The 13,265-nt window shown below is 35.2% G+C and overlaps 1 protein-coding gene across 6 annotated transcripts in view; it reads right to left on the bottom strand.

Moving 5' to 3' along the window:
• The window catches only part of CDC14A (cell division cycle 14A), a 164,153-nt gene that overhangs the window by 92,834 nt on the left and 58,054 nt on the right, over positions 1–13,265 (bottom strand). For all 6 annotated transcript variants that reach the window (XM_012748620.3, XM_012748612.3, XM_012748614.3 and 3 more), the window contains one exon: positions 8,190–8,269. In XM_012748620.3, the coding sequence (XP_012604074.1) occupies positions 8,190–8,269 (80 nt within the window). The remainder of the gene's footprint in view (positions 1–8,189; positions 8,270–13,265) is intronic.

Raw genomic sequence — 13,265 nt, 5'->3', positions numbered from 1 at the left:
CTCCTTCGTACTTATTGACCCAACTATCTACTGAGTAGAATTAAGACGACATGGATTTTTCCACCTCCCTCATAAATTTGCACACCCCTTGCTGCCTGGGAAAACTCGGCTCTTACCCTTATCTATCATGATAGTTTTACCATGTATTGCATTACTCTGCTAAACAGGTAAACACAAGGCTGCTCTTCATTCAGGAGATCAGGTAATATCCAACCACCCAGGGTTTCTAATCATTCATCTCTGCTGAAGAATAAATCATGTGTCTCTAACCCCCAATACAGAAGACTAATGTTACAGCCAACAGCTGTCTATAGACATCGAAATACAAATTTAACTCAGCCTCATGTTTGGCCATCTAAACTCCATCCATCCCAGCAATTCTATCCTTCTAAATGTGACTTCTGGCATGATAGTCAACTGAACCATAAGCTATTATTAAGTGAGTATAAAATTCCACCCAACTATGACCTTAGAAGGGGCTTATAGTTAATAAATATTTGTTCAATGAAAAACCAAAGGAATGAATATTTGAATATATGGAGCAATTGGGATTTTTTTTTGTTCATTTTATGTTTTTGCATTTGTTTTGCAGAAAAGCAAAAGGAAAATTAAACTTAGGAAAACTAGAATCACCATCAACAATCGGATACTAAAAGAAAGGGCCTGACTTGACTCATTGGTGTCCTAGAGCTGTCTTATCCAGGCTCTCAACAGTCAATTGTTAAATATTCAGAAATTTCAAGAGCCCAGCAGTGATGCGTGTATTTACACCATGAAATTGAGCTTTTACTTATACAGCCAGTTTGCCAATACACCACTACTTGCAACCTAAGAATCTAAGAAATCACTCAGAATGCAGCAACCTTATAAATATTAATAATGGAAAGATGAAATCAGAGAGGAAAGACTATATTTACACAAAACAATAAGAAAGCACTTCTATAATAGCAATAAAGTTGTTCAAAATGAGGAAAGAACAGAGAACAGAGGCACAATGTCTACAGTGTGGAGACTACACTAAAAAATAAAAAAAGAACTGAAGGAAAGGGGACTAAGAAATATTGGGAATGACTATGATCTACATATGTCTTGATTCCATGATTCTCTGTAAATTCTCTGGATAACAAATAATTAGGAGGCATGTAAAATCTACAGCACAATGGGTGAGAAAGGATCTGAAAGGTCATCTAAGGATGCTTTTAAGCATGGAACTGAATCCCATTCTCACAACCACCATAAGATTGTCTGCTTCTTAAGGACAGAAAATGTTTTTTTTATGTCTGTGTGTGCAGAGTATAGTACAATGTTGGGCACATTACTATGTTATAGATGTTGTTGAATGAATGGAGGAATGAATAAATGATCATTACCAGGAATTCACTCGGCTTATGCCTGAATATCTCTAGTGGCTGGAAACTACTGACATTTTAAAACAAAAATTATATAAAACAATCTTTAATTATAAGCTATGTACAGTCGCAAAAACATACTCTACATCACTGCTGTCTGACAGAAATATAATGCCAGCCACAAAAGAAAGCCACATATGTGATTTAACTTTTTCATAACCATATTTAAATAAAGAAAAAAAAAGTAAAATTAATTTTAATAACATATTTTGTTTATCTAATATACCTATAACATTATCATTTTGGCACTAATCAACATCATTATGAATAAGATATTTTACATTCCTGTTTTATACTAAATCTTTGAAATCCAATGCATATTTTAAATTTATAACCTCTATCAATTTGGACTAGACAAATTTCAAGTGCTCAATAGTACATATAGCTAGTAGCTACCAGATTGGACAGTTGAACCCTAAGACTATATTGTAGGTACACCTGGGAACTAGGCAATGCCTAAAATACTTTACACAATTATCCACAGTACACCCTAGCTTCCAGTCTCTAAATAAATTCATGACACTTATGTACCAGCTACCAGGAAAAGAAAGAGATACTCGCTTATATTATTGAGGACTACAAGATGAAAATATGCTTGGTGAGAATTAGTGTGGAGAACAAAACCATCTCCCACTCATGAAAGAGCAAACTCAAATGGCTTCATGGAACAGGGCCAAAAGCTGAACACAACCAGTACCTAACAAAAAACATAACAGAATATCTCCTGCTTTTCAGATTTAACACAAGGCTACACATTTATCATTTGGCTCATCTCAAGAAACAGAGATAATGTGAAAATTCAATTCTTAAGTCATGGTTTAAAAGATCACATAAAATCAGCAGAATAGAATCTGTCTAAAACTAGCAAAAACACCATAAAAACTGATCAAGAGCTGTGCTCTGGGCCTTTGATCAATATCTGACACCCATTTAACCACATTAATTTTTCTTCAAAAATATAAATAATGGTTAATTGTCTTTAACTCAAGTATCAAAAATAATAGCTTTACATTATAGACATTCAACAAAATAATAACCATTACTATGTCCATTAAGGTAAATGATTGCAATCTGATACTAAATCATCTTTATCAACTAAGGTACTTAGTTGCTACTGGAAAGGTACTATTATAAAGAGTACAAAAAGTATGGCACTAACCCTACTACAGAGAGTTTGGTAATAGTGATCCAGAACCATAAAAGCGGGAATAAAAAAGTAGTCTGAGTCAATTGTCACAACACTGAAGCACAGTCTTGTTTCAGCAGAAAAAAAAAACGGAATAGATGTAACTCACCTCCATGTGTGTACTTAATGGGTCACAGAGGCACTGACAGTGTTTCTATTATCAGATGCTGCATAGTGGTACTTATTTACCACTTTAGCAAGAAAAAGCTCATAAAGCGTCTTTTTTCATGGTGGTCCAAGTTACTCAAATATGCCCCGACTGTTAAGAATGGATTCAAAAGTTAGGACTGGATAAGCCATCTATTTTCAACACTCAGGAAATTGGCACATCCTCACTATTCAAAACTAATGTGAATTCTTTTCCATCATACCAAGCTCCACAAGCAAACATTTATTAATGATCCATGGGGCTGAACTGACCCCAAAGACTAAGACTGAGAAACAGTGAGGAAAAGCTGAGAATGAAAGGAATGTCTTAAATGAGCATACAATAAATTTTGTTTTCATATTTTTGATACTCAAGAGGAAAACATAATAAGGAGAACTTTCCCTTTGAAGTACCATGTTAATTGCTACACAAACTGACAAAAATCACAATGTCATACTTAAGCTAACAAATATCTGGTCCACTGTTTTATGTAAAGAGATATATTAATATTTTATGATAACATCTAACATTTACCAGCACATGTTTACTTCACTTCAGAAGAAAAAGGGCAGCCTGATGCCAAGTCCTAAGTAGTTGACCCTTTTGAGCCATTGTTAAAAGACCTACAAGTTCTAGCATGCCCAGAAGATCTAAAATAATTGCTTTTGAGATTTCCCATTAAGACTCAACCACATAGCTCAGCAACTAGGATATCACTAAGGGTCATCCCCCAAAACACAACAAACACCTCCCTCAACACCAACATTATGGGTCCATTTTAATGCTAATGTAATTAAAGTATTGCCCATGGGAGGTCTACAGATCCTCTGTTAAGGGATATGTCTGGCCACATATCTGCTCTAAGAGAAAACTTGGATATTCCTGTTCACATTAGATAAAATACCACTATTTGATGAGCCATCTATTTCCAAGACTCTTAGTAAACAAACAAACAAAAAAAAACATTTCCACAAATTGCAGCGTATTATTCTAATCCCAAGGGATTTTTGTTCCACAGAGGTGTGGATCAGGAAACATGCCTCAGAGTGTTTCAGAACATTAGTTCTAGTGGATGTAAATAGAAACTGCAAGGCAGGAGGAAACGAATCAGTACTTTGGAAAATTCTGGGTTACACAAGTTAAAAGGTTACTTCATTACTCAGAACTATTCAGAATCTTTAAAATGGGAATGTGCTTTGCAAATCTCCAAGATGGAGAGTTCTAAAACTTATTTGATCAGTGAATCTTTTTTTCTCTTTGAAAAATTCCAGCACCTAAAATCAGCACCTGGATTATTATTCTCCAGTTTTCATCCTAACATGAAAGGCATTCTATGAGGCCTACCCCTAACATCTTCTCCAATCTTCAGTTCCAGAGTTAAACCTTCTCCCTCAGTGCTTCCCCTAACACCTATCTTCTAATTCCAATATAGCACTTTAATTGTTTTACATACTATACATTTATACAAACTATACACTGAGTTCCCCTGAAGCAGGAACCAAGCAGTCCTAAACATCTTTTGATCCATAGGACTATCACAGTGACTGGCACAGAAAAAGCAATAATAATAAATTAATGTACTCCCCCTAGGACACAAACAGGAAAAGAACCCAATCTTATCCTTCAAGAGAAGAGTGAGCCATGCAAATAAGTCATTATAATACAAGATGTTTGCTTTAATGATACATGTAGCATTGTAACACATAAAATATCATAGGGAATTACAGGCAAAGGACCTGCCAAGCCTCTATAAAAACAAGGAAAACCTTTAAAGAAATGATTGCCCAAATAAATGTTTGCTAAATGAATAAATATTGAAGAACAGCATTATTTAAATTCATAGTAGCCATAAAACTCCTTTATTAGAAAGACACTAAAATATATAGCACAAATGGAGCACAGGCATTTCACTGAAGAGTGCATATGAACATACCAACCACACCTTCAACAAGCCTTCAAAATCATCTTCATTTTTTAAAAATGTTAAACACTAAAACAATTACATTTAAATGGAACTTCCTTTAAGGCTTCCCATTTTTAATTAGCAGTAGTTGAAAAAATATAGACAATGAAGATAATTTTGAGTATAATTTAAAAAGAAATGGGGTAAAAAAAAAAATCTGGTAGATGATAAAATCCAGATTATAATGATGACTATGGCCATGATGACTGTGCAAAATTAGTATGAAGATGATTCTTGGTAATATTCCATTAGTCCCAGTCCAGCCTGGGCTGTAGACTAAAAACAACTCAGGTCTTAACACACAAAAAAATAAAGTTTCCAGAAACTACTAGTATTCTTTCAACTAAATCCTTCACCAAATTATAAATGCAGTACTTTGTGGTATCTTCTGCTTCAAATGCATGGTTTATGAAAAGTCTAGATTTAGAAATGCAGCTTCATGTAAATACAACTCTTGGTATCCTGTATTATCAGAAAGATCCAACTTAAAGTTACATTCAAGGTCAACCTTTTAATAGGAAATGGGTGCCTAAATTAAGGAACAATGCCTCATGTGTTAAGCATTTTTTTTCATATAATGAGTACCTTTATGTAAACAGATTATTAAAATCTCTTTATGTCTAACAACAATGCTATAATAATCTGCTACAGCATTTTCTCAGTTTCTTACTTTTAAAATACATTTGAGACCATGTGAATTAAAAAACTACAATTAAAATGATAGGACATGACCTGTGTATCTACCTGTAAGACACTGGTGAAATGCATTCTTGTACATTATACAGCAATAAGATAGAATGAGGAAGGAAGCTCTCTATCTACTAATATGGAAAGATAACCACGAGTTAAACAAGAAAAATCAAGGTACAGAATAGTATATGCAGTATGCTACCTTTAGTGATAAAAATGGGAAAAACGTCTGTATTTACTTATATGTACATAAAGAAATTCTACGATATAGAATCAACTAATACCAGAGGTTATCTGGAAAGGATTAGACAGATGAGGACCAAGGGAGGGAGAATTTCCATTTAAACCTTCCTAAATATTTTTTAAATTTCTGAACTAGGTTAATGTATTTATATCTTCAAATATTTAAATAAAAACATTTGGGTGAAAAACATTTGGAAAAATAGGCTACAATTGAGATCATCATGATTCAATTCTATGTTAAGTAGTAATAATTTCCTTACTATCTTCTCTTCCATTCTGGCCTTTGATTATTCAAAAATTCTAGTTCTCAGGAAACAAATTAATTACCTAGCACAAAAAAGCTAAAATATAATTATGCTTAAAGTAAGAACTAGTTCCTCCTCCTCCAATTTATTCATCTAAATTAACAATTAAGGATAGCCAGGCTTATCTGGCTAGTGAAACAGAAATGTATCTCCTTTAACTTCTAATTGGACATTATAAGCATTGAAATTAATCTATACATTCCAGTTAAAAAGTTTTTAAATATCTACATTATCCATTGGGCCTATTAATGGGCATTACAATTTTATAAATACTATAACATTACAATTTCCAGGTGCATATGTATTTTCTCAAAATTAAAAAAAAGAAAAACTGCAAATGCTTTTCTGATTTTAAAAACAAATGTAAGGTGCCCTGACTGTCCACAGGAAAAGTGCGCCTGTAATCCCCACAGTAGGTGCCTCCTCCCACCACAGACGCTGTGGTCAGCGGACTTCTGAAGTTGGCTCAGACACCACACACGTTTCCAGGGCTTTCCACAAGGCATACCCATGCCTGACTTTCCCACCTCTCCATTCTCTATCTGTCAAACCCTTATCCTTCTTTAAAAGCTTAATTCGAATAAGTCTGACACTTTCATAAATCTTTGTCAGAATTCGTCTTTATTTCTATTTTTATACAACCTAACTTTTTTACAATTCATTGTAAGCCTGCAGATCTGCCCGCCCCTTCTAGAATGTGAGATCATTAGAAGAAATAACTCCTATTCATCTTTATAGGCTTAAGGATATCCTTGTGGATGTACTAACAACAATGAGAAAAACAAAAGCAGATACTACATCTGGCAGAGGAATAAGTGCATTACCTCATTTGATCCCCAGAATAGCTCTGAAGCCATTGTACAGATAAAGAAACTGAGGCTCAGAGAGGCTAATTTGCCCAAGTTACTTATACTTATTTACTACAAATAGTAAGAAGATTCGTTCTGCTTCCTTTGAAGTGTCTCTGCCTCCAAAGTATAACTCCTAACCATTTTGCTTAGAGGTTAAATGAAGTTATTATCATTATTCCCTTTTCCAAAAAAACACAATTATATTTCACAAAGGACTTTCAAATTATAGGAGCCATTAAAAGTGAAAGGAAAAACAAAATGCTTTTACCATTAACTCTCTTCTACATAACCTGTCAAGTTTTACCTGTCCTTCAATGGCTAATAAGCTCATACTTCAGGTTGCTTGAGGACATTTTCCTCTCAGAATCCCAATCCAATACCTTACCAAATGCTTTCACTGAGATTAAGCACAATGGGTGTTGCATTTTGTGCTTAATGCACACCTTGACACTCACTCACCCAGGGAAATAAATCCTGTGGTCTCAGAGACAGAGGTGGGAAACCCTTGGATCTTAAGGCATTAGGTCTTAGTCTATTCATTCAAATATTTACTAAAAGCGCTTTTAAGTGTAAGGCACTGGGGCCTGCCCTCTGAGAGTTTACAGCAGAATGAGGGAGACAAACAAACAAAAAGGTCTCCTCAGTCATCTGGTTTCTTTCTCTCATTGTTGTTGGTAATTACAATAAATAGTAAAAATAATAAGTAATATCCATGCTTGTAGATTTTGACATACATATAAGCAAAAAGGCAAAAATATTAGAATGATTCGCAATCAGAAATGCACTGATATGGGAGTTTTGATGTATGTTACCTTTTAATTTTTAAACAAGCTCAAGTTTTCCCCAAATTTTTAAGAGATCTTCTTTAAGTGATACTTATATTCTTTTCCAACACTGTAATGAGAAAAAGCCTTCCTGGGGATGTCAGATTTGTGTGCTAAACAGATGATTTAGGGTCCCCACTAAACATGTGTTCCTAGAAGGTACTTAGAGGGTCTTATTCTATATCCCCAGCCCCTGACATATGGTCACAGCTCAATCAACATCCATGAAATGAAAGAAAGAATGGCTGGATCAATTATATAGATTACTGAAATCTAACAAATCTTGACATGGTTATTAGCTCATACATCAGGTACTCTTGGTACTTCAAGCAAACCATCAAGATATAGAAAGGATTCAAAGGAAAAAATAAATTCCTAAAAGAAGAAAGCTATTTTATTCCTACTAGTTAGGGGGGGTAAAAACTCTATAAAATATAATAAGAAAAACTACCATCTCATTTGATTCCATTTAATAGTTACAATCCTAAGACAATTTCAAAACACCATCACCCAACTCTGAAGTAGTGAGCTCTCTAGTAAAAGTCTAGCCCATCTGACAAGCAGTTATACCTGAATGGAAGATAGGGGGGCTTTGAGTCAGATAGGAGTGCTCTGTAGGCTTCTTCCGGTGTCTTCTTTAAATAGATTACCTAAGACAGATAAATAGCAACATTTAGAATACCAAAGAATGACACAAAACTAATTCTATTACTCACCAAATTTGCATTTCACTTCTACCATTTTAAGTGACAACTGTCAATAGTGATAGTGCTGATCATTAGATAGCAGCTGAACTGCAAAATTTCTTCTTCAGCTTGAAGCTAAGCAACAGTCTTTGGCTTAAGGATAGGAAAGGGCTTAGAGACAGAGGGCAGATCTACAAAGAGGCCATCCTGGGCTGTTTACAAGGATGCACTGAATAGACACAATGGCAGCGACAGTTGCACCTCCATCATTACACTGTGTGCTCACCAAAGACCAATGCAGGCTTCCTTGTCCTTCATAAAAGATCTGCTGTGAGTTATTTCAGTGCTTGGTGAATTCTGAAAGTCATCTCACAGTGAGAACAATACCCATGGGAGATCTACTGAAGTGTCTATTTACTCTGTGGAAAGCCAATGTTGTTCTCTACATGCTCAATAAAATCACAATGAAATGGGTGAAAATGAGCATAGGTAAGAAGGACTGGAAAACATATTGGCTTGACTCTTTATAGTCTCACTTTGTTGCTCAGGCTAGAGTGAGTGCCCTGGCATCAGCTTAGCTCACAGCAACCTCAAACTCCTGGGCTCAAGCGATCCTACTGCCTCAGCCTCCCGAGTAGCTGGGACTACAGGCACGAGCCACCATGCCCGGCTAATTTTTTCTATATACATATTAGTTGGCCAATTAATTTCTTTCTATTTATAGTAGAGACGGGGTCTCGCTCTTGCTCAGGCTGGTTTTGAACTCCTGACCTCAAGCAATCCGCCCGCCTCGGCCTCCCAGAGTGCTAGGATTACAGGCCTGAGCCACCGCGCCAGACCTTGGCTTGACTCCTGATACCAGGAATACTTAAATCCCTCTGGTTCAGCATGATAAACTAATCTTAAAGAAAGACACAAACAAAAAGGAGCTCTTAAAACCAGCGAACAACTTTCATTTAATGAACTTACTGACTTTGTAGTATATGCCAGGCACTATGTCAGGTACTGGTACCTCCCTTAATATAATTTACATTCTTGTGGAGCAAAGACAAGAATTAACAAAAATAAATATAGACTGAGACAAGTGCTGAAAAGGAAAGAAACAGGGTCCTGGAAAGAGAATAGAAAGGGGCTACTTGGGGTAGTCAGGGAGGAGTCTCTGGGTGACATTTAGGGAAAAAAAAAATGGAGGGGGAGATGCATGGGGAAAGCTAAGGGAAAAAAGGAACAGTTTTCCAGGAGTGGGAATGACAAGGGCAAGGGTGCCTGAGATAGGAAAGAGCTTAGAGAGTTGGACAGAGAGCTCAGTGTGGCTAGGGCAGGGAGAAGGAGGGAGGGAAAGAGAGAGGATGGAAGGGCAAGAGAAAGCCAGGCAGTGGTCAGGAGGATATGAAAAGCAATACAAACCAAAAAGAGTGCAATTTAATTTTTTAATTCTCACCTGAGGACATTGGTCCTTTTCCTCTATAGTTAGAATCTAATTTAATTCTTAAAATCCTCTCTACCTATAATTAATGGCATTATTTCCTTTAACACATCCCAACATCAAAACCCTATGCATTTCGGTGACAAGAATGGCAGAGTCCCAGTTCTTAAAAAGTAGGGTTTTGCTCTCTACTTACAAAGCTTCTTTGAGCTTTCAGCTATTCCCCTAGCAATATATTACATGTATTTACTTACTAATAATTTAAGTGCTAGAAAACATGTCAATTCTGAACTCTCTAAAGAAAGAAAAGTAAAATAAATAGATTTTTTTAAACTTCTAACTTTAATGACAAAGCCCATTACTTCATCTGGCAAGTAAACATGAAGGTCTGATAAAGTGCACACCAACCAAAGCTAAACAGGCATGAAACAAGAACAAGACTGAGGCCGGGCGCTGTGGCTCACGCCTGTAATCCTAGCTCTTGGGAGGCCGAGGCGGGCGGATTGCTCAAGGTCAGGAGTTCAAAACCAGCCTGAGCAAGAGCGAGACCCCGTCTCTACTATAAACAGAAAGAAATTAATTGGCCAACTGATATATATATATAAAAAAAAAAATTAGCCGGGCATAGTGGCGCATGCCTGTAGTCCCAGCTACTCGGGAGGCTGAGGCAGAAGGATCACTCGAGCCCAGGAGTTTGAGGTTGCTGTGAGCTAGGCTGACGCCACGGCACTCACTCTAGCCTGGACAACAAAGTGAGACTCTGTCTCAAAAAAAAAAAAAAGAACAAGACTGAAAAGGAAATAACTGTAAAAGTGCAGCTAGACATGAGGCACAGAGTCTATACAAATGGAGAATCACGACTCTAGCTGCAGTTCAAATAATCACAAAATTCCATTTAAACCAACCCTAACTCTAAAGACCATTTTCAGTAACCAACGTTACAAAAGGTTTTTACTGTACCCTAATGGGTAGGTTATATAACAGAGTTGGTTATAAGGCAGTGATTTCTTAAGCCTAAAGACGGTGCAGTATTTGAAAGGTGACCACGGCTGCTAAAAGGGAAAGCTGCTTGTAGAAACCTTCTGTGTATGGATTAGATAATTAAAGCTTATACAACAACCATTGAAAAGCAAAATACATTTCCCTCCTCGGGAGCAATTACGTTAATTCCCTTTAATGTTGAGGCAGTCTTTCTGTAGGAGGGAGGCACCAGCCCACTTCTTTAGACTGGCTACCCCACAGGGCTTTGCTCCTCATCTTACCTGCATGACTTAGCACACATGACCCATGTTCGCACACTGTAAGATGAGAGCCTTTGTTTTTATTTTTATCCCAGTGCTCAATTATTGATAAGTGCAAAGTGAAACCCAACAGAGGCTATCTAAATTCCAGGAAGATTCCCGGGGCATCTTTTACAGGTTGACCTTTTACAACCTGAAGGTAGGTACTTGGGCAGAATGTTCTCTTGATAAATGAGTGTATTACTGAATGAATACATGCTGGGTCACTAAAATACCAAAATCTGTTTCTCCAGGAGAAAATATGTCATGTATTCCTATGCCACATTTTCTTAAACTTCTTATTAAAAAGAGAAAGAGAGAGAGAAAAAAAGAAAGATTAGTTCAGATTAAAGCTCAGAAAGAAACAGTTATTAAGCCTTGCTGTCAAGGCATCTAAAGCTCAGAAAGGTAAGGAATTTGCCAAATTCACATTGTTGCTTCTATGATGGAATTAGAATTCGAACATAGATCTGACTCCAAAGCCCACAGTAATTCCATCACATCTGCTTGAAAATATAAACCCAGTTGGAAGCATAACTATGGAAAAAAGACTCTTTCAAGTTCCTAAATGCCATTACACTTGACTCTAAAACTTAGATGGCTTCCAACTGTTAATAGGTCATAGCTGTCACTGAAGAATAGGGCTAGGTGAAGATTAGAAGGAGAAAGGGGAACTTTCTACTTTATATTTTTTACTATCACCACATTTCTTATATTTTGTACAGATGCACATAAATTTGTTTTTTAAATGTGAAGTAAGTAAATCAGTTAAAAAATGTTAAATGTATATTCTTTCTAAAAATAAGGTCTATATTTAATGCTCAAAAATTTGTTACCTGATACTTTAATATTTCTAAAAGTATTTTCTAGAAAAAAGTAATTTCAATGCATCTTCTAAATATCCTGATTTTTTCCTTTTCTGATTCTAAGGGGAAAAAAATCAGCGTCTACTCTTACCACTAGGTATAAGCATTATGTAAACCCAAACCAGAAGAATTTTCCCAAAGTTTTGACTGATACAACTTAACAAACACCGTTCACATAATGCTTGGTACACCAGACCAATTTACTAAGCAGTACATGCCTCATTTTTATAAAATTGCCCAACTCTTGCCAAGAAGTCCTAGAAACCGTCTCAATAGAATAGCATTTAACATGTACTTTTATTTTTAACTGAGTAGGAGTTAACCAATTACAGCGATTTTTTTTCTGTTCAATTAACTTTGATGCCAGGTACCAAGAAGCCAAATAATTTTCAGTTTAATAAAAGAGTCTTAAAGAGTCAGTATTCTAACATATATATTATCAACAGCTATAAGGTTTTTATTCAATGACATAATAAAAATTATAGTACAAGCCAATATAATTTATATTGTTTACCAACAAGCCAATGTTGCCCAAACTTCAATTAATCATGCATTAACTTTCCCAATTTCCCACACATCTACCATCTTGTATTACCATCTCTTTTTAAATAGACATACTCGTTTAATTTAAATCAATTTGATGTAAAATGTTTTATATCATTGCTATAAAGGGAAAACCTGCCATTGAGTCTACACATAAATGAAAATTAAAACACAACTCTCAAAATTTAAAACATTTGTGTATGCTGCACATTGAGAAATAATGTAACAAACACCAAGTTCATACTAATTTTATACAGGAACACTAGACCAACATGGGATGTTAAATAAAATCCTCTTAGAATTCATCTGCAAATACTTCTAAATCATGTTTTTAACTAAATCCTAAGGTTATTAAATCCTTAAAGCTTGTCAAAAAATAATATATGTGAATTTCAGAAGCATTTTGGAATTTACAACTGTATTTCTCTACTTAGATAATTTAATCTCTCTGATACACAAGGAGTTATTCTTAAAACAACAAATAGCTTAGTATAGAGGTCTAAACCAGACTCTGAGTCATGAATTTGCTAATGATCTTTCCCTGGAAACATTGGCCTCAAACCTTACTATGTTTTCAGCTTTGTTTTTAGGTGTTATTGTTTCCCAAAAAAAGTTTTACTGCAAAGTGCTACACATACACATACACACACACACACACACACACACATATACTCCTTAAATATATTTAAAAATGAGACCTGTTAATTATTAATTATATTTATATTAATTATTTATTAATATAAATAATTAATTATATTCATATTTTAAATATAAATATAATTAATTATATTTATATTTAAATATAATTAATTATATTTAATTATATTTATATTTTGTGATTTGGA

This window comes from Microcebus murinus, chromosome 2, assembly GCF_040939455.1.
Source record: "Microcebus murinus isolate Inina chromosome 2, M.murinus_Inina_mat1.0, whole genome shotgun sequence".
Classification (NCBI taxonomy): Eukaryota; Metazoa; Chordata; class Mammalia; order Primates; family Cheirogaleidae; genus Microcebus; species Microcebus murinus.
The sequence above is the reverse complement of the archived record's forward strand: the minus strand, read 5'-3'. Positions and strand labels throughout refer to the sequence as shown.